Genomic DNA, 22,268 nt, shown 5'->3' with positions numbered 1-22,268 from the left:
TCTTCCCTCCCGAGATATCTCTCGGCTAAGGATGTGACTTTTATTAAATTATTCGAGTCTTCCCTCCCGAGATGTCTCTCGGCCAAGGACGCGACTTTGTTATTCTTCCCTCCCGAGATGTCTCTCGGCCAAGGACGCGACTAATTAAATTATGCAAAGTCTTTCCTCCCGAGATGTCTCTCGGCTAAGGAAGTGGCCCACGCCAATTAAGTTGTTAATCACCACAAGAATTTACACCAGTATATAACATAAAGAAAGGAGAAATTTCATTAAAAGCGGGGCACTATCGGCCCCCCTAAAAGGTACATTATCATAATGGGCGCTATCGACCCCATAATACAAAAGTATCTAAGACACTACTTCTGGCTCCCCCTGAACCGGACCATCCTCAGGCGCTGCCTCCTCGTTCAGGGTTTCCCCCTCGTTCGGCCCAGCTGGCCGCGCCGGAGCCTCCTCGTCGGCTTCCTGATCAGGAGGAATGGAGGTCATATCCACCAACTTCCCTTGGAAAAAATCCTTTGTCATGTCCAGGTGGAAGTCAGGAGGAAAATCGCCAAAGTAGCAAGCCTGCCGAGCAGCTTGAGCAAAACCGGCCTGATGCTGACCGAGAACCTTGGCACGCGCCTTCTCCTGGTAAGCACCAAAAGCAACCTTTTCAGCATCCAGCTCCTTACTCAGAGCCGTCACCTTATCGGCCTCGCCCTTCAGAGCAAGTTCGAGACGCTGCACCTTTAAGGCCAAGTCGTCAGCGGTTCTTTCTCGGTGATCCATCTCGGCCTGATACTTGCTACTGGACGTCTGGGCGTCGGTCAAAGCAGCCAGTGTCTCTTGGAGAGACTTGTCTTGCTCAGCCAGCTGCTTGCGCAACTCGTCAGCCTCACCATTCGGCTGCATGACGATGCTCTGTGCCATGGCCACGGCGCGCACTTGGAACTCACAAAAGAAGCTCCATTTTTACGCCGAACTCATTCGGCTCAGCAGCCCCTGGCCTGCCTCGGAGGTCAGGTCTTGACTCAGGAAATCCTGAGCGTTAACATTGTCAGCCAAGAAACTTGGTGCCGACAGGCTTTCGGGAACAGGGGGGCTGGCCACTCGGCGCTGTTTCGCCCGGCGACTCTCTTCCTCGGCCCTAGAGTCAGGCCTTCTTTTTTCAGGTTGGGGCCGGGTGGTCTTCTTCGGCCTAGACGAGGGCCCGACCCCGCTACCTTGACCAGCTGGTTGATTCACGCGCGCGGCGGGCGGAGGCCTATTCACGGTATTCGATGCTAGTTGATTCCGAAGCAAATTGCGGATATCCAAATCATCAACTCCATGAGCCGCCATTATACCTGCACATCATTAGTCAAAATCAATGATAACACATGAATTCAAACAAGTAGGAAAAATACCATACCGATTAGTTCTTCGACCGCGTCGGCCGAATCAAACAATCGAACAAGAGGACGGCATGGTAAGGGCCGAGGCAACTTGTCCAAAAAATTAAGACTTCGTCTCTCCTCCGGGGACATGCGTGACTTGGAAACCGTGTCATACTTGCGCGGCTTCCGGGTCCAGTACAAGGGAAATAGTGGATTCCCCTCGGCGTTAAAGAAATACTTTTTCCCTGGTTCTGGCCGAATCATCACCTTCATAAATCCCACCTTAAATTTTTTGTAGGAGGTGGTGAAAGGTTGTAGCAGACAATCACTGTGACGAATCAAAGACAGTCACTTGGCCTTCCTCGTCGGCCGAGAAGTATAGAAATGTAAGAAGATGTGGAGTAGGGGGGAGACCGAGACCCAGACACAAATGCCTGAACCCTTGCATAGCGGCCCAGGTGTTCGGGTGAAGTTGACTCGGCTCCACATTCAGAAGCCGAAGTATACCCATGAAGTAATTATCAAACGGGAGAGATATCTTCAAATCCCGGAACATATAATCATACACATAGAAAAAGGGGTATTTAGAAGTCCCCTAACTCAAATAAACAAAGTCTGGATTTGGCACCCCGTCGCCTCGGCACGGTTGAAAGAAGATGGCAGAAGGCTCCTCATCTTCAGGAAAGTCTAAAAACTTCACGGCCGATACGAAATCCATAAGAGATTTCTTACTCGTATACCGAGAGTATACGCTACCAACCTCACCATGCACCCATGAGTACCCCGGAGTTGATATAGGAGGAAACACTCTTGACGACTCTCCACCCTGACTCGGTTGCTCATCGGAACCCACAGCCGATGCAGAATCACCCCCACTTCGAGTATGACCAGACCCAGAAGCCGACCCCACAGAGTCGTCCCCATTGGATGCCGAAGCCGATGGTGCATCCTGGTTCGGCGTCGCCCTTAACCTAGATTCCCCTTCGTCCCCAGAGGAGTCAATGTTAACAACATCCAGATTAGCCATTACGTACCTAATGGTTGAGCTTGACCTATCGTTGAGAATACTCGAAACGCTTCCAAACAATTTCGGCTCGGAGCAGCTAATGAATTTGCACGTAAAAACCCTCACCTCCTTGCACCTATTTATAGGCGTCTCTAATGAGCACCTGAAACGACACCCCCTCGTGCATACCGTTGGATCATCTAGATCTAACGATCCAGGATACGCAACTCTTCGCATGCGTCATTAATGCCCAACGGACATATCCCTTCGCCTCCCGCCGCAACTTTGCATGCGTCATTAATGCCCAACGGTTATATCCCTTCGCCTACCATCGTAACTTCTCGCATACGCCATTAAAAAACCTAAACGAGTACAACCCTTCGTGTCCCAGCTGCAACCCTTGCTTACCCTCCAAGGCCAACCAAAAAACCCTTTGACTTTCATTAACCCTTCGAGTCGTTCACTCCTCAAGGGTTGGGGGGCTTGTGTACCGGAGAGACCGTAGAGGTCACGTGGGCTAACACGTGCCAGTTCATCAGACACCCACGCATAGCAAGTCACGAACATTGGTGTCAGCATCGGCTCGGCATGAGGCCGAAGGCACCCTCGGCCCGGCTTCATGCCGAATGAGTAAAACCCCAGAAGATGGTATGTTAACCTAACCATCTGAAATGAGATAAGTTACCACAGACTAATCGGCTCGACCGTTCTCCGTACCAACAAACATCACCAGCCGGCTCGGCCATTTGCCGTACCGACAGGTATCGCTAGTCGGCTAGGCCAAGAGTTGAAGGGTTTAACAGATGATAATAGTAATCACAAATTAACAAAGGTAAACACATGATTAAAGCCTAACAATTGATTAGTACGTATTACCTAATTTGGTAAATATCTGAGAAAGCCCACCATACTCAGGCCCATGTCAGACACTATAAATAGGACATTCATAATGAGGTATGTCACTGTTCATTTTTACCCTAGATATTCGTGCATATACTGACTTGAGCGTCGGAGTACCTTTTGCAGGTACCCCCCCTCTCTGGAAGATACCGTTGGAGCTCTTATTCGGTCCCCTCTCACTAAGAAGAACAGGAGTGTGCCCTTAGACAGGTACACAAATAATTAGTTAACAGCCACACCCATGAGGCAGAGATAGATACTGAATAAAAACTCATACAGGGTTAGGGAAAAGCAGGGAGAGGCTTACAACTTACCTCGAGTAACTTATTACATTGTAAGGAAATCCAGAAACCTCGTATTCTCTCCAAATCAAGCGAGCATTATTTAAATCTCCGGCATTCGCACAAGCACTTAAAAGAAAATCAAGACACTGTCGTGAAGGCATAAGGCCAAGCTCATCCTTGATTGCCCAAAGCAAGTCTAGGCCAATCTGTAAATGAATGGACTCGGATGCTGCAATTAAAGAAAATACCTACACAGACACAAAAACACTTGTCAGTTGTGATGAAAAGGGCAAAACATGTCTAAAATTAAAGGACAGAACAAGAACTCACCGCATCAAAAAGAGATTCCATTACTATTTCATCATTTTCAAACTTATCGTTGAGTTGCTTGCACAAGAGAACAGCAGAACTGACCCAAAAATTCAAGTATCAAGATAAGCAACTTGCAGAATACAAACAAATTTGATATGGGAGGGGTAAAACATCAAACCTCAAATTCTTGATCCGTATACAATACATGATAACCTTGAAGCAACCATCAACCCAATAGTCTAGATCACTCACTTCCTTAAGTAGAAGCAGCAGCCCATCCAATTCCCCACTGAATTGAGTGAACTCCTCCTAAGAATGTCGAGTAACTAATTCACGTATAATATTATTAATATTACATTTTTATTTTTAATATATATATATATATATATATATATATATATATATGGATAATATTGAGATTTATAAATCGGACGTTTCACAAACAAACATTATTTGTCTATACAATTTACTTTTTTCTTAAACACAAACAACTTTTAACGAAATTTATAAATTAAATAAAAAATTGTAAATACTTTAAAATATTTTATTTTGACAATTAGAAAAATTTCAATAGCCAACAATAGTTTAATATACTTCTATCAATTTTTAGATGATTGTCTTCGAAAAGGATAAAAGACATTTATTCTATCAATTTTAATATACTTCTATCAATTTCACAGTCATCAACAAATGATACGGAAGAAATTAGAAGTTATTAACTTCAAAGAAAATCAAAGAATATGATACGGGTTTGTATTCTTGTATTCAAAACATTTATGTATTTTTTTTATAGTTAAAACAAAAATATTTAACTTAATACAAATAAAATTATTTAGGTACTAATAAAATAATAAAAATTGGAAAAAAAAATTTGAATTAAAAATATGAAGCATATATATTATTTTTGTTAAATATAGATGTTACAGATAAAAAAAAAAAGAATAAGAAAATATTTGAAATTATAATTTATAATAAAAACAGTTTTTGTACTCCGTTTGTTCTTGTTCCTCTATGTTGTTAAAGAAGGTTTATGTGAAATTACATTTTGTAAGCAAGAGTAGAGAGAGACCAGGTGCCACTACGTCAATATAATAATCAAATTAGAATTTAGTCATAAATTTAACTTAATGAATCAAATAAACATTGGTATAGTGGTCTTCTTGTCAGTCTTTCATCCTGTTCTCATAATGTTGCAGCAGAGAGAGTGTTGGGCAATGTCACTTCTTTGAAACTGTAAAGCCCTCACATGTTAGATCACAGGGGAAAATCTGCCTGGATCAAAATCTGCAACAGATTGAATTTTTGTTAAGTACACAACACATGAAAGAAGAAAAGAAAAATATGGCAACTTCAAGCATCAAAATATTTTCCAGAAGCATTTGCCTTGTCTGTTCAATCTTCAATTTAGTTTTCAAAACACTATAGCAAATAATGCATTTGGTTTTTCCATTCTTTTATTATGAATCAAAATCCTTGAATCTAGTCAATCCCTCAAAAATCAGAGGACAGGACAATGACTGTTTGGATCAAAATATGAAATAGATTCTATTTGTTTCAAGTATATAAGACTTAAATGCATAAAAGGCAAGCCAAACTTCAAATATATTTTCCCTCATTTTCTTTCCAATTAGTCTAGAATCTTATTCCTTTGTTTGATGTCCTCATTATTACATTGACCAATACAGGCCTACAGGGAATCGTTTTTTTAAATTGCTATCATGAGTAATATAACTTATATAAGTTAAATAAAACATGATTGGTTCATTATATAACTCTATGCCAACCAACAGAAGTATAATAATATTATATGTCAATATAAAACAAGATTAGAAATTGTATCAATTAACCTCTGGTAAACATTACAATCAAAAGAAAAAGAATCACATGATTACCAACAGAAGGATCCTACAGGTTCAAGAGGTGGAAATTGATTATGCAACAACTTGATTCTGTTTTCCAATGAGAATTTGGAGCATCCTGATGGGTTCCTTCTCCATGGAATGACGTAGAGATGAAGGAGAGGAAGCCTTGCCCTTGATCTAGGTTCAACAAGGTGGACAAAAGGAGGATATATGGTGAAGGAAAGGGGGTTGGCGTGAGATGATGGTGTTTGGGCGGAAGCACTTAGGGTGGAGGTGTTTGGGTGCTCAAAGTTGGCTCACTCCAAGGTAGGTGGAGGCCACTCTAGGTTTCCTACTCTCCAAGGGTGGAGATAGGAGGAGGCTAGCCGAACTAACCTAGGGACTAAGGAAAGGATTTGAGGCAAAAATGCTCTCTCAAATTCATATAATCCAAAGTGTTTACAAGTGGTGGGGTGTGGGGTTTTTATAGGAGGAGTTGCATTTAGGGTTGCATTTAGGGTTGTATGGCCGAAAATGCCAAGGCCAAATGCACTCCAAATGCAATGCCAAATTAACCCTAGATGCAACTTGGTGGCCAAGTTTGGAATCTATGGGTTTAGATTGGCTATAACAAGGTGCATGATAAGACCATGCAACCTTTGCCCTCCACTTGGGCCTAAGCCTTTCTAACACCAAAAATAGGTCCAAACTTTGCCAAAAATTGCGTCACCTCCTCTAAAACACCCTAGCCCAAAAATTAAAAACCCTAATTATCTAAAGCACCCCATAATACAAGGGTAAAATAGGAAATACAAAGAAAATAAATCCTATGACTAAAATACCCCAAAATACAAGGGTAAAATTGGAATAAACCAAATAAATCCTACACTACTCAAAATTAGTCATAGCATTGGACCATGTGATGGGTTTCACATGAAGTACCATGGATGGTCCTCCATCATACCCTCCTTCTTGAGAAGGATTTGACCACAAATCTTCAAGTTCTTCCATTCCATTGATCCTTCAAAAGAAGTGAAACCACAATTAGGGGAGTAAAATATTAAAACTTAACTATGCAATCCTTAAGTACATAATTTGTTGAATGAAGGTGCTTAGGGTAAAAGGAAAGAGCCAAAGAGGCATCACCATTTAAAATTTATTGACCCATGCAATTCATTCACCAAATCATCTAACTTAGGATTGGGTGCCTTTTATTCAATGATGGCTTTTAAAAAGGTGCTCATCCTCCATTGCCATCTTTCTTTGGCACCAAAGAAGGAGGATGGCACAAGGGTTAAGGTTCACTTGAACCTAGCCCTTTTTCTTCAAAGGAAAAATTCTTTTTTTCTTTTCTTTTCTTTTTGTTTTTGTTTTTACTTTTCTCTTCATCATCTTTCTTAGCCTTTAGTTTGAGTTGGTCCTTATTCACTTGAGAGGGTGATAGAGGACACCACACAAACTTTTTACCTAAGTGTTGGAAACTTATTTTATTTGTGAGGCCATCATGGATTATGTGCTTGTCAAATTGCCATGGCCTCCCAAGCAAGACATGACTAACCTCTAATGGCACTATGTCACACAAAACAATTTCTTTATAGTTGCCAATAGAGATTGGTATGTTTGCTTGTTGGTTAACTACAACACCTCTTTCCTCATTGATCCATTGCATTTTGTAAGGTTTAGGATGAGGTTTTGTAGTTAAGGCTAGCTTATCAACCAATCTAGTACTACAACAATTAGAAGTAGACCCACTATCGACAATGAGAGAACAAGTACTTTCTAAGACCTTGCATTTTGTTTGAAACAAGTTTTCTCGTTGTGATTGGTCAATTTCACTAGATTGATTGTTAAGGAGCCTTCTAACCAACAATAGGTCTCCTTCACAAGGTAAGATTTCTTCCTCGGAGTCTATGGCTTCTTCTTCACTAGAGGAAGATGAAGTAGCTTCATCAAGGCTACTATAGTGATCTTGGGCTTTTAAAACCATGGTTTTCTTTGTAGGACATTGAGAAGCAATATGTCCTCTTCCAAGACACTTAAAGCACTTGATTTCACTTGACTTAGACTCTTTGGAAAGTGCTTTAAAAGATGAATTTTCTTTTTCTTTTCCTTTTTCTTTTTCTTCTTTGGGATAAGGTAGGGAAGAGTGGCCCTCCTTCTTAAAACTCTTGGAATAAGAGGGAGTAGAGTCTTTTCGAAATGGTTTTCTTGTAAGTTGATGCTCCACTCTTGAGCAAAGTTGAACAAGTTCATTCAAATCCCTATAAGGTAGAAGTTCAACTTTGTCTCTTATCTCAAGATTAAGACCACTTTGAAATCTAGAGATGGTGGTCCTCTCTTCTTCCCTTATCCCAGCCCTCATCATGAGTAACTCCATAGATTGCCTATATTCTTCCACACTAGAGGACCCTTGTTTTAATCTTTGAAGCTTATCCATAAGCTCTCGGTCATAGTATGGAGGAATATGCCTCCTTCTTAAGGCACTACGGAGCTCATTCCAATATTGAATTGGAGGCTCATGGTTTATTCTTTTTTCTTTTTCTAAGGAGGTCCACCAATACATAGCATGCCCTTGGAAGCTAAGGGTTGCTAAAGAAACCTTTCTATCCTCACTTATTCCATGGCAAGAGAAAAGTTGCTCCACTTTCATTTCCCAATCTAGATAAGTTTCAACATTATCTTTGCCATGAAATGAGGGAAGATTGATGTTGGGTTCCCTATTGGAAGACTCCCTATTTCTATGATGCCTTGGGGGTCTTTGATAGTAACCATCATTGTGATGGCTACTAATGAAGATATCACTTGGAGGTTGGGTATGATGCCCTTCCTCCTCATGAGCACTTGCATACATATGCCCCTTTCCTCGTGAAGGTTGAGAAGAAGTGACTTTTGGTCTTGAACCACTAGCCTCTCCTCCCACAACTAATCTTTCTAGCAATCTTTTTATTTCATCATTATTCTTTTCCAACTCTTTTTCTTTTCTTCTTAATTCTTCCTCTCTTTTTATATTTTCCTCTTCTTTTTTTCTTAGGTACTCTTTCAATTCCCTAAGTACATCCCTAACACTAGACCTAGTGCTACGAGAATTATGACCATGGACACTAGAATGATCACTCATCTTTGATCAAGAAAAGGTTTTCACAAATTGTTTTCAAAAAGGGATTGAAAAAAAATGGTTTTCACAAAGAGTGAGTGATAAAAGGTTTTCACAAAAAAGGTTTTCAAGGTGCAAGATAGGTAGCAAAGGCCTAAGTGCACAAAGTGAACTTTCAAGGGGAGGTGGACTACAATGAATCACTTAATAACCAAGCCCTATCAAGTAAAAATCACTAAGCCTTTTGCTACTTTTCTTACAAAACAATTAGCACAAGCAATAAGTGAGTGTGTGCACGTTACCCCTAGTAGGCAAAAACAAGCCTTCTAAACGTAATTGCACAAAGTTAAAGTCCTAAGCAATTATACTACTAAAAGCTTTAAAACATGCAAAAGGAAAGCACTTAAAACATGTTCTAGTCGAGGTCCTAGGTGAAGGTTTTCAAATCACCTTCAACTACACGAACTAAAACCAAGTAGAAGAGGTTTAATAATGGCCAAATTACAAACCAAAATAAGAAGCTAAGGCCAAAAAAACACAAAGAGGCCGAGAGAGAAAAATTAAGCAAAAATCAAGTAAAACAAAGATTCAAGTCTTCAAACTCCTCCAAATGGGTTCCTTCACAATGAACAAACGTGTTAGACCTCTCCAAGTGTTTGTTCACTCCTTTATGTGTGGTGTAAGTCCCTCCAAAGGCTAGGCTTGGATTCGGTTCACCCCTCCACTCAAATCCACCAAAGGTGTGAAAAATGACTAGAGTGGGTTTTGACCTACAATGAAATTAAAACCAACCCAAAGCAAGAGTCCAAGAAATAAAAACTGAAAAGCACAATTAAGAAAGGCTAAACTCAAAGAGAATTTAAGATGACAAAACAAAAGAGGCCAAGAAAGACAAGCAAAAAATTAAGACTCAATCAAAGAAAGGAAGCACACAAAGAGTAATCCTAGAAAGGCACTAGAATTAGGTTAGTGTTTAGTCCACTTGATTAAGTTCTTTTATATGTTTCGGTCCAGCCAAAGGTAAGGTCCCAAATTAAGGTCAAAATGTCATAAGTCCAACTCCCAAATGCATAGGTATTGGTCCAAGTCCACAAGTCTAGCAACAAGTCCTTTTTGGTCCAAGAATTTTTTTTTTGTTCTTTTCTTTTCTTTATAAGTCTTGGATCCGAAATTTTTTTTTTTTTTAAATTAAGCCCATATGTTGCTTAGGTTTTGCACTTGTGGATGGTCAAAATTTAGGTTAAAATTTAGGAGAAGAAGTGATGACAAGTGGCGGTTTCTTAGAGGTACCTTAAGGAATCTTTTTAGTGGAAAAGGTTTTGTACTAGTTAGTACAAGTTGTTTGCACAATTTTTTTTTTTCAGCCACCTCTTAGATTCTTTTAGGGTTCCTTTAAGCATACAAAATTAACCAAAACAAGTGGAATGCAAGGGAAAAAGTGGGCAGCAAGTTATATGCATGTGCAAGGAAGCATTTCACACATGGAAACTCAACAAAATACAAGGAACATGCTAGGACTATTTAGCATGCATGAATGACTTCTAAAAGGAAAGATATATGTCACGCCCACTATATAATGCAATATGGCATATTTTTTTCATGTGTTTCATGCAAAGTGTTTGGCACATACATGGAATTTATGTAGACAAAATATAGGAAACAATAATGACAAAACTTAGGTGGATTCAAAAATCAAAAAGCATGTTTATGGAATTTTCATATGAGACTCAAGAAAAATGAAAAAACATGGCAACCCTAAAAACATGGAAACCTAAAATTTCAAGGAAGGCTCACAAAGAACAAGGTGTGAACCCCAAAGCTATTCGGCCACACAAAGAAAACAAGAAGAAGGAAAGTGACCGAAAGCAAAAGACTCAAAGGAGACACAAAAAGATTAGATGTTACCCTTGTAGAACCTTGGCTCTTGATACCACTTGATGGGTTCCTTCTCCATGGAATGACGTAGAGATGAAGGAGAGGAAGCCTTGCCCTTGATCTAGGTTCAACAAGGTGGACAAAAGGAGGATATATGATGAAGGAAAGGGGGTTGGCGTGAGATGATGGTGTTTGGGCGGAAGCACTTAGGGTGGAGGTGTTTGGGTGCTCAAAGTTGGCTCACTCCAAGGTAGGTGGAGGCCACTCTAGGTTTCCTACTCTCCAAGGGTGGAGATAGGAGGAGGCTAGCCGAACTAACCTAGGGACTAAGGAAAGGATTTGAGGCAAAAATGCTCTCTCAAATTCATATAATCCAAAGTGTTTACAAGTGGTGGGGTGTGGGGTTTTTATAAGAGGAGTTGCATTTAGGGTTGCATTTAGGGTTGTATGGCCGAAAATGCCAAGGCCAAATGCACTCCAAATGCAATGCCAAATTAACCCTAGATGCAACTTGGTGGCCAAGTTTGGAATCTATGGGTTTAGATTGGCTATAACAAGGTGCATGATAAGACCATGCAACCTTTGCCCTCCACTTGGGCCTAAGCCTTTCTAACACCAAAAATAGGTCCAAACTTTGCCAAAAATTGCGTCACCTCCTCTAAAACACCCTAGCCCAAAAATTAAAAACCCTAATTATCTAAAGCACCCCATAATACAAGTGTAAAATAGGAAATACAAAGAAAATAAATCCTATGACTAAAATACCCCAAAATACAAGGGTAAAATTGGAATAAACCAAATAAATCCTACATTACTCAAAATTAGTCATAGCATTGGACCATGTGATGGGTTTCACATAAAGTACCATGGATGGTCCTCCATCACATCCTTTCTCCATTTGCCAAGAGTCATCTTACTAAGTTGAGTGAAAGGACAATCATGAAAATGTTAAGTGCCACCTAAGAGTCACAAGTAAAATTGGTCAAATACAGTTAACACAAGAATTTACTTGCAGTGAGATTCATAAATTTAGAAACCAAATAATATGCAAGGACAAATTAAAAAATCAAAAGGGATTTAGGAAATTATGTTAGCGACAAAAGAGCTACATTATATTTTTAATTAAAAATAGAATACCATGAACATGATCATTTCTTCTATCATGAGTTTATTCAAACAAAGTAGCACTAATTTTAACATTAGTGGAGCTTTCATAGAAAAGATTGGACTGCACATCCCTGAAGTCATTGTGAATTTGAATTCTAGTGTGCATCTTTGTTTGGTGTAATGCTGCAAATCTTGCATCCATATTCAATTATGCCTCCAATCCTTCTATATGATGAAAGTGTAGCTGAAATGAAGTTGCTACTTGTTTTCTTCAATTGCCAAAAAGTTGTGCTTCCAAGCTCACCGGCTGCATATCATTGTCAAGTTTGATACTTCTAAGTCCTTCTCATATACCCAACGATACCCATATTTCTTCCCGTCAAAACTCCATCTTTTATTCCCCGACTTCGTTGTTATGAGAAATAACAATTCCAATTGTTCATAATTGGCCAACTCAATATGGCTTCGATCTGTAACATAGAACCACCACAAGTGATCTTCCGTAATTCGATCTTCAGCCCAAACCAAGGGAACAAGAACACTATGATGTCTAAATTTGAGTATATTTGAAGGATTAACTGAGTATTTATTTGGAGTTGGAGGAAAGTTTCTTGGATAAAGAGGTCCAAATACTACACAACAAGCAAGAGCAATGCAATTATTGCCTTTCTGAATAAGGGGAGATTCATGTATGGTTATTAAACTGCTCGTGGCTTCGTGATGATTGTTGAACCAACTAGGTATTTCACTTCCTCTAATAATACTTAAAATTTCCGGAGGAGACAAATTGTACGGCGTCAATTGGTAGTAAACCTAGTACCACAGACATAGCTACGTGTTAGTGCCTGGTTCCCACACACACATAAAGAAAAAGAGAGAAAGGAAGGAGTGGACACACCTGATGTAGAATTTGTAGCGTCCATGATAAAGCCGTGCTAGTGCAACGTTCCAATTCAATTAGTTCTGGACAACCAAAAGTATTCAATCCTGCTTCATTGTTGGAAATTCTCTCTATTGCCCATGGGTCTTTTTTACTAGAAACAGACTTTGGTAGCAATCTTTCAGATGACAAGTCAGTTCGTGAAGGAAGCTCAGGCAAATATTTCAACTTCCTACAATCCTTTAAATTTAAAAGTTGCAGCTTGGAAAGCTCCTTGTGGCTGGGCAATGTGGCAAAATTGTTCCCCATTAAATTTAGGATTTCTAAGAAATGTAAATTTCCAATAGCATCAGGTATTTGAACTAAATTGCAGAAATTTAGATGAAGTTCAACCATACAAGCAAGTGTAGGCGAGGGAGGCAACAACCGACTAACTGAACCTGTACGTGCTCTAGAATGCAACAAATGTAAAGGTGACATAAACCACCTTTTCATGATGGACGATGTTGAGTGCGAACAAATCGGAGATTCACCTATACAAAGCTTCTTCATTTGCTCTTCATTCCTTGATATATTAAACAATTTTTTACAGCCAGAGAGATTCAAATATTCTAGAGAATTTAGGCACAATATGCTATCGGTTAAGCTTACTAGATTTTCACACCCACTCAAATCTAAAAGGGTAAGCTTTTGCATAAAACCAATGGATATATTAAACTCCTTGAGTTGTATACATCCTCGAACATTTAGTCTTTCAAGATTTAGGTTCTCTCTTAATTGAGTTATCTTGATAAGACTTGTACATCCTCCTAAATTCAAAAAAGTCAACTTTCTTAGAAGACCAATGGATGGATGAAGCTGCCTCAATTTTTCGCATCCACTCAAATTCAACAACCTAAGATTGAAGGCCTCCCCAAGATCTGGTACCTTCATTAGGTTTTTGGATTGAGATAGATCCAAACGTTTCAAATTGGGTAGAGACTGCAGTAAAGGGACAGTAGTTGGAAACAAAGTTAATAATGACATTCAGATTTTATTTTCTTTCTTTAGCTAATATGAGAAAAAGTAAATAACATAAGAGAGTTTGTATATTTAGTTGATTATTGAAAAGAAAAAAATAAAAATAAAAAGGCTAGATTCACAATCTACAAACCTTTCTATCTTTCCACAGTTGTTTGATATTGCTCTTACATAGGGACAACTTGACAAGATTGTTCGGTTGAAAACTTGGAGGCAAGCTCTTAAAAGGATATTCTTCCCATACAAGATACCCTAACTCATTAGAAAGATGATCGAGGCTTCCACAAAAGTCCAAAAATTTAAGTTTGAGAAACTTAAGTTTACTCATTTTTGATAGAGCATCAACCCTTATTGTTCTATCCTCAAACATCACTTCATAACCTCGAATAGCAATGGCCTCAAGATTTTCAGATTCCTATAATAATATAAATGGGGAAGAAAATGTTAGATCTTTGGCATTATTTAAAGATTGTAGAAAAATAATAACCTAACATTTTAAAAACTCAAATAATATTTTACCATATTGTCTGACATAACTTTTTGAAGATCATGGACATTCCACAACCTACTCCACTTTCTTGGTTCCTTAGGTGATTTTTCTCGAATAATACACCTTCCCAAATCTATCAACAAGCTATGCATAAAAATACGCCCATGCTCAATGGTTATGAGCGATTTGTCAACAAGAACACGTAGACCATATTCAGGATGAAATCCACGAAGATCTAGAATCTTCAACACACGTTCCTCTTTAAACATATTTAAGAAGCAAGCAATATCTAGAAATATCTCCTTGTCTAGGTTATCCAAGTCATCAAAACTTAATCGAAGGACATCCATAACATTTACAATTTTATTTTCTCCAAACCTAGCCAGTGCACTTTTCCACTGTAAGATATTTCTACCAAACAAAGAAGAGCCCAATACTTGAATTGCCAAAGGATGGCCTTGAACATGTGATAGTGCACCATTTGTCAAGTTTTTATAATCACTCATAATATCATTACCTTTGAAAGCATATTTGTAAAATAATTGAATAGCATCTTCGTCATTTAACGGTTGGACTTGATAAACATCATCTGCTCCATGTGTTCTTAGTATATGTTCATCCCTAGAAATTATGATAATTCTACTCCCTCCACCTAGGCATTCATGTAATAGAGTCTCCCTATTCCCTGTAAACATATTTAGTTGCCTATCTTGATCAACATTATCTAGAACAATAAGTGCCCTTGCATGGCGTAACCTTGTCCATACTAAATATGTTTCATGAGAAGCATTGGAAATCTCAAGATTCTTTTCTTTTAAACATTGAGAAAGTATCTCTTTTTGTACACCTATAGTGCTAGAATCTTGATAAATTTTGCTCACATCAATAAAACAACAAAAATCATATTGATGAGAGATTCTTTCATATAAAGATTGAACAAGAGTTGTTTTTCCTATTCCGCCCATTCCAGTAACTCCAATTACTCGAACATCATTAATCGACTCCAAACACAATATCTTTAATAATTTTTTAACACGAGATTCCATCCCAACTAAATTATCTTTTGAAAGACATGAAAATTTATGACCCAGAATGTTTGTTATCTTTTGAATAATTTCTTCAATCACTGCATATTGTGGCCTGAAATTTGGAAAAAAATGAAGAATGTCAAATTAACACATTAAGAACCAAATAGAGGAAATGAAAATATCAGAGTTATTCTTCCCTTTTTAAATGCCAATTACATTTAACACGTATTTGTTTATACCCAATCTACATGTTACCTATTCAACCTCTCTCAACCTTATTTTAGAAAGGGTTAGTAAAAACAAGAAAACCAAGTGATAATGTAATGGTGAATATATGCACATGCATATAAGGTAGGGTGTGTATAGGTAATAAATGAAGATCCAACATCATGAAATGAGAGAAGATTATTTACTTGTTTCGGATATCCCAGCCAGAGAGATTGGACACTCGTGTGAGAGCTTCTCTCCATCTCTGAACTTCCTCGGTCTTCTCTTTATCTTCATGTTTGGAAAAGGCTTTTTCATAAAATCCGCTTTGTTTTCGAACCTCTGAAGGATCAACATCATAAAATATAGGAAGGACAGGCCTCTGTGAAGTTTGAATGCAATTGCATATGTGTGCTAATTCACGCAAGCACCAAGTGGAGGAAGCATAGTTCTTGGAGAAGACCACAATGAAAATGCGAGACCCTTCAATGGCTTGTAGTAACTCTGGTGCTATTGATTCACCTTTGGGGAGATGTGTATCATCTTTGAAGGCCTCAATGCCATTTCTACTGAGATCACGACAGAGAAAAGAAGTGAAGTTGTTGCGTGTGTCTTCACCACGGAAGCTCACAAACACATCATATGTCCTCATCGGATGAGATGAAGAGAAGCTGCATTGGATGATGGCATTGGAAGCCATTGCAATTGTCAAACCTGTAGAGAATGAAAGATGTGTATTAGAATTTGTGTAAAGATGCTAATGTAAAAGCAAGAGAACAGGTGACTCTGGATACAAATAAAGGGTGGACAGTGAAGAAATAGAAGGTTTGAGGGTTAAATGAAGTTGGTTGATTATGTATTTAGGCAAATATCTCTTGCAAACAAGAGAAATTCTTCTTGGCAGGTTCTACCAAGTTTCTCACACTTTGCACTCAGATTCAGACGAAATTAAGTTGCAATTGTCACTATGGCATGAAGTCCAAGTTGGGTCCTCATATTTTTACTTTATCATAAAACTAGTATGAAAACACTATTTTTCCACTGAAAAGTGTCTTGTGCTTTGGGCATTCTAGACTGTTGTTATTAATTTTCCAAAAAGTATTCTTGTTACAATAATTATGGTTATCTAGTTTCTCCTCTTCATTATGTAACCAGAAGCAATTGCAATTATTGGCAAATGCAATGATTTGCATTAATTAGTATTACTGCCAAGGTGTAAAGCAAGAACAATTACTGTTTCAGGATTCAAAGAAAGTGTGGTAGTGATGTTGATGCTGTGGTAATATTTGAAGGAAGACAATGTAATTAAAATAAAAGCCCCTAATTCGGAAGAAATTAAGTTGCAATAATTTTCACTTTTCCATGACATCCATGTTGCTTCCGGTGCTGTGAAGTTGGCTTCAGTTTTCCACTTTATTACAAAGCTAATTTCAACACATTTTAGTTTTCTATTGCCCTGTCCACCGAAGAGAATAAGATACTGGAAGGTTATAAAAAAATTATTTATGCTCATTACAATGTAAGATGTGAGACAAAGATGTACCATCTCACTACTTATAATTTTTTTACATAAATTTGTTAAATAGATAGTAAGGCCCCAGGCTGATAACTCACAAGGTAAGGTCAGTTTCACAGTTCACACATTTTATCAACAATGTAAAATGATACATCTATTAAATATATACAATATTCAATTCAAATGCAATTTACATGCTAGGCAGATTTATGACATAGTATAGATACATGAGATAAGAATAAGTTCTTTTGTATTGCATCTTCTCTGTTCCATGCTGTATTTTATACAGAACCAGAGAATCTAAACATTTTGAGGTTTAAATGTACAGAAAGAGAATTAACAAAAAAAAAAACCATAACTTAAAACATTCCTGTGTTTTTTTTATTATATACTTGAAACATAAAAATGTTTAATTTATTGTAAATTAAATATATTTAGGTATTAATAATTGTTCCGGCCAAGGGGTGCACTAGGGTTTTTTCCTAGGTCAAGCCTCAAAGCCAGAGCATTCAAAAGTGTGATCTGCCTCCTCAACTCTAGGATTTTGGATTTTATGGTACGTCGTTCATGGGCCTCTTGGACCCCGAGAATGGAGGGATTTCCCCAACTGTTCTTATCATGATGGCGCGGGGTTAAAGGGAACAAGTCTAGTCGGGTTCCGACCGACTGGGTCCATGCCGAGGACCCGATCAGGTTAATGCCGAGTAGTCCCCTTACAGGCAAGAGGAATCGAGCTCGCAGGCCGAGTCGAGTTATGACCGACTAGGTATGTGCTGAGCCCTCAATCGGGTTAATGCCGAGTAGAAGACCATGGTTGCCCTACTGCCGAATGGAGGTGCAGGTCAGATTTTGACCTGGACGGTACACTTGCCTTCCAGCCTTGAGCCTATAAGGCGAAAAGGCTTGTAGCCTGATAACCTAGTCGGGTATTAACCGAGCAGAAGGTCAAATCGGATTTTGACCTGGACGGTACACTTGCCTTCCAGCCTTGAGCCTATAAAGCGAAAAGTCTTGTAGCCTGGTAACCTAGTCGGGTATTAACCGAACAGAAGGTGAAATCAGATTTTGACCTGGACGGTACACTTGTCTTCCATCCTTGAGCCTATAAGGCGAAAAGGGTTAAGGTGTAGTCCTTATAGTCGGTGATACCGATCGGCCTATAGCCGAGACGGTCCAATTCCAATGATGGAAAAATTATTCTAAGTCAAGGACTTGTGAATTTTTATTTTTATTTTTTTCGAAGACCATCCAGTTGTCCAAATGCCGACCACGTATAACCAATGATGTAAAAGTATAAGTTAGATATCTAAAGGTTTGGATTTGTAAAGCAAAGGTAATCACCTCAACCTCAATTTCTACGTTGAGAAAAATTATTCTTAAGATAAAGACTAGTAGTTTGGGATACTGAACAGTCGTCTAGCTTCCGATGTCCATAGCAAAGAGTGGAGAATTTTTCAAGTGTAAAAGGGAATTTTTAAGGAAAGGAATTTTAATTATCCAATCGCCGAAAAGCCGATTTTTAAGGAAACAAAATATGGAACAATGCACGGAAGATTCTATGTTGAGTTAGGGGGTCGTATGAATTCCGACTCGTTTCCATAGACAACCGGTCAAACACCGAGTTCCGTACTCAAAATTCTATTAGTTTTCCAAGTAAACGCGGCCAAATGCCGAGTCCCGTACTTACAGTCGCCCGAATCCCGATTCCGTTTTGGTGAGGAAATTCATCTTTGATTGCTAGGACTCCGACTCAAGGACGTAAATGCACTATTCCAAGTTAAAATAAATAACGTAGGAAGCGCCCAATTTCCGATTCATTTTGGTAATAAAAATTCACCTTTGATTATCCAAATTCCGACTTAAACAAGATAAGGGAAAAAATTCAAGCTTAAAATTAATTAAATGAAGTCGTCCAAAATCCGACTGAATTAAGCAACAAGCTTCATATTTAGTCGCCAAAATACCGATTTGAACGAGTTATTTATACTCGCCCAGTCGGATTTTTACCGATCAATCACGAGTTTTGTCTTCGAGTTATTTATACTCGCCCAGACGAATTTTTACCGATCAATCACGAGTTTGGTCTTCGAGTTATTTATACTCGCCCAGTCGGACTTTTACTGATCAATCACGAGTTTGGTCTTCGAGTTATTTATACTCGCCTAGTCGGACTTTTGCCGACAATCACGAGTTTGTCTTCTAGTTATTTATACTCGCCCAGTCGAACTTTTACCGATCAATCACGAGTTTGTCTTCGAGTTATTTATACTCGCCCAGTCAGACTTTTGCCGACAATCACGAGTTTGGTCTTCGAGTTATTTATACTCGCCCAGTCAGACTTTTGCTGACAATCACGAGTTTGTCTTCGAGTTATTTATACTCGCCCAGTCGGACTTTTGCCGACAATCACGAGTTTGGTCTTCGAATTATTTATACTTGCCCAGTCAGACTTTTTCCGACAATCACGATTTTGGTCTTCGAGTTATTTATACTCGCCCAGTCGGATTTTTACCGATCAATCACGAGTTTGGTCTTCGAGTTATTTATACTCGCCTAGTCGGACTTTTGCGACAATCACGAGTTTGTCTTCGAGTTATTTATACTCGCCCAGTCGGACTTTTGCCGACAATCACGAGTTTTGTCTTCGATTTATTTATACTCGCCTAGTCGGACTTTTACCGATCAATCACGAGTTTGTCTTCGAGTTATTTATACTCGCCCAGTCGGACTTTTGCCGACAATCACGAGTTTGTTGCCTTTAAATAACACACCTGTCGATCATGGAAAGATAAAAGAGATGGTATCTAATAAAATTGGAATTATTGATTAGTGGTGTCTCGTTAAAAACCTTCTCAGCAAAAAACCTTTTCACATTTTTATATGGGATAAAATTCTCTTGGGGCGACCCCAGCTTCTCGGCTTTCAGCTGCCCTTTTGTTGATTTGTCCCTCCTCCGTCTTGATGTGACTCAGGGCGAAAGCTCTCACCTCCGACATCGTTTGACAATTCGCTTTCTCTCCAGCGCGATGTCGAAAGCTCCAAACCTTAAGCCCTTCTGGAACGCGATGACTGTCACTCTTTCATCCAAGGACGCTATCCTCAAGGCGACCTCATTGAACCTTTGCAGAAAGTCCTTCAACGATTCCTCCCGCTGTTGTTTAAGATCGAACAAGTCCGATGTGATCGGTGGTTTCTTCTTGTTAGCGGCGAACTGTGCCATGAAGAGCCGACTAAAGACATCAAAGTCGGTGATTGATCGGTCAGGGAGACCACTAAACCAATCCAGTGCTGCTTTTTTGAGTGTACCCATGAATAGTTTGCAGCGGACTTCCATACTTCCTCCACAAATCAACATTTGAGCGCGGAAATCCGTCAAGTGCTTACTGGGATCTTGAGTTCCATCAAAAGGTTTGACTTGGGGAATCCGATGATCCCTCGGGATGGTCTCGGCCTCTATGGCCTCCGAAAAAGGACGAAAATCCCTAGGGACTTCCATCATGACATCTTCCTCTACCGTCCTGGTGTTGGCCGTTATCATAGCTTGCATCTCGTCCGCCCGCCTCCTAATCTCCTCGTTTTCTCGTTGAATAGCCTCCTCTCTCTCCCTGGATCGCGCATTCTCCTCCCTCAAACTGTTGATCAATGCCATCATCTCCTCCATGGTAGGGTGTTGTGAGTCGCTGTTGGATATGCCGCCTCTCGCCATGGTAAAGTGTGGGTTCTTCTGTGTTACTTGGGGCGTAGGAAAAGTTTCACCGTAGTCCCACGGTGGGCGCCAAAATGTTCTGACCAAGGGGTGCACTAGGGTTTTTTCCTAGGTCAAGCCTCAAAGCTAGAGCATTCAAAAGTGTGATCTGCCTCCTCAACTCTAGGGTTTTGGGTTTTTTGGTACGTCGTTCATGGGCCTCTTGGGCCCCGAGAATGGAAGGATTTCCCCAACTGTTCTTATCATGATGGCGCGGGGTTAAAGGGAACAAGTCTAGTCGGGTTCCGACCGACTGGGTCCATGCCGAGGACCCGGTCAGGTTAATGCCGAGTAGTCCCCTTACAGGCGAGAGGAATCGAGCTCGCAGGCCAAGTCGAGTTATGACCGACTAGGTATGTGCTGAGCCCTCAGTCGGGTTAATGCCGAGTAGAAGACCATGATCGCCCTACTGCCGAATGGAGGTACAGGTCGGATTTTGACCAGGACGGTACAATAATAAATAATAAAAACTGGAAAAATAAGTTGGGAAAGGAGGTAGTATATATTTATGAATATAGTTAACATGTATGGTGAATAATCTTATGTCTAATGAGTATTAATTTTGGTTCACAAATAGTTACAGTGTCGTGATGTTATTTAACTGTTACACGTCTTAAATATACATTTGAAAAAAAAATATTATAAATTGCACAAATTAATATGAACACACTATTTTTCCACTGAACCGTGTCTGGTGAGACCATTATTCCTAACTTTACAGCCAGCACAGGAAGTAAAGAATAATAAAAGCCTCTAATTGTGGCTTTGGACTTTTACTTTTTTCTTGGAAAGATTCTTTACTTGATTTCTCATAATTGTGTTTAACAATCACATTGATGACTTTCCTTTTGCTTCTTTTCTTCTGCAAAAGCAGGGATTTTTAAAAAAAAAATATATATGGAATAGTTACAAAATACTCTTCTAAGCAGACTGGTCCTTGCTAGAAAAAAAAAATATGCAAAATGAGTATTCTACTTCTGATATAATCTATTATATACTCAAATTTCAGACAGTTTAAGATAAATAAATTATTATTTATGTCAACTAGTTATGAAAATATGATAGACCATTAATTTAAAGGTGGCTTATGATTCGATCTAAAATTAAGGTTTTTTAAAAATAAAGTATAGGATGTAAATAATTTTGTTAATGTTTGTTTAATTAAAATATGACTTTAATTCATTTAAATTACTTTTAGGTCAGTGCGTTTAAATAATACAAATAATATCTTTTTTAATATTATTATATACTATATTAATGTGTTTACAATGTATTAAAATAGTACATTAATATATGAGCAAATTATAGGAATATACCATATAGGGTTAGGCCTTTCAAGATATATCACGAAAGGCCCAAACATTTTAGAAATAGAATTTGGAGTTAAGAGAACCTTTCTCTGCCTTGGAGAAGCTTTGGTCTGATTCCATTAACTATTCTTCTTCTTTATCTATTATTTCCTTGTTTTCTGGAGGCACCTTTGATACAGTTTGTATCATCATACATAAAAAGTCAAGTTTATAAATTTATTATTAATTAATTAGTTATTATTATTAATCGGGGAAAGCATTTCGTGCATCTAAATTTTTTTATTTTAAAAAAATT

At 38.8% G+C, this 22,268-nt stretch overlaps 2 protein-coding genes across 2 annotated transcripts; both read right to left on the bottom strand.

Annotated features, from left to right (window-relative positions):
• Window positions 1-3,292: 3,292 nt before the first annotated feature.
• LOC145950785 (pentatricopeptide repeat-containing protein At4g21880, mitochondrial) lies at window positions 3,293-5,839 on the bottom strand. Its single transcript, XM_083062518.1, has 5 exons — window positions 5,753-5,839; window positions 5,003-5,144; window positions 4,039-4,169; window positions 3,879-3,957; window positions 3,293-3,796 (listed from the first exon to the last, which is right to left on the bottom strand). The coding sequence occupies exons 3-5, from the start codon at window positions 4,065-4,067 to the stop codon at window positions 3,575-3,577; spliced, it is 330 nt and encodes a 109-aa protein (XP_082918644.1). The 5' UTR covers window positions 4,068-4,169; window positions 5,003-5,144; window positions 5,753-5,839; the 3' UTR covers window positions 3,293-3,574.
• A 5,889-nt stretch (window positions 5,840-11,728) lies between these two features.
• On the bottom strand, window positions 11,729-16,451 carry LOC145949202 (TMV resistance protein N). The gene is made up of 5 exons (XM_083062514.1): window positions 15,609-16,451; window positions 14,197-15,307; window positions 13,811-14,092; window positions 12,676-13,638; window positions 11,729-12,590 (listed from the first exon to the last, which is right to left on the bottom strand). The coding sequence occupies exons 1-5, from the start codon at window positions 16,100-16,102 to the stop codon at window positions 12,078-12,080; spliced, it is 3,363 nt and encodes a 1,120-aa protein (XP_082918640.1). The 5' UTR covers window positions 16,103-16,451; the 3' UTR covers window positions 11,729-12,077.
• Between the last annotated feature and the right edge of the window lie 5,817 nt (window positions 16,452-22,268).

Source organism: Cajanus cajan, chromosome 8 (genome assembly GCF_000230855.2).
Source record: "Cajanus cajan strain Asha chromosome 8, NIPB_CcT2T_4, whole genome shotgun sequence".
NCBI lineage: Eukaryota > Viridiplantae > Streptophyta > Magnoliopsida > Fabales > Fabaceae > Cajanus > Cajanus cajan.
This window is presented reverse-complemented; position numbering and strand designations above follow the sequence as displayed.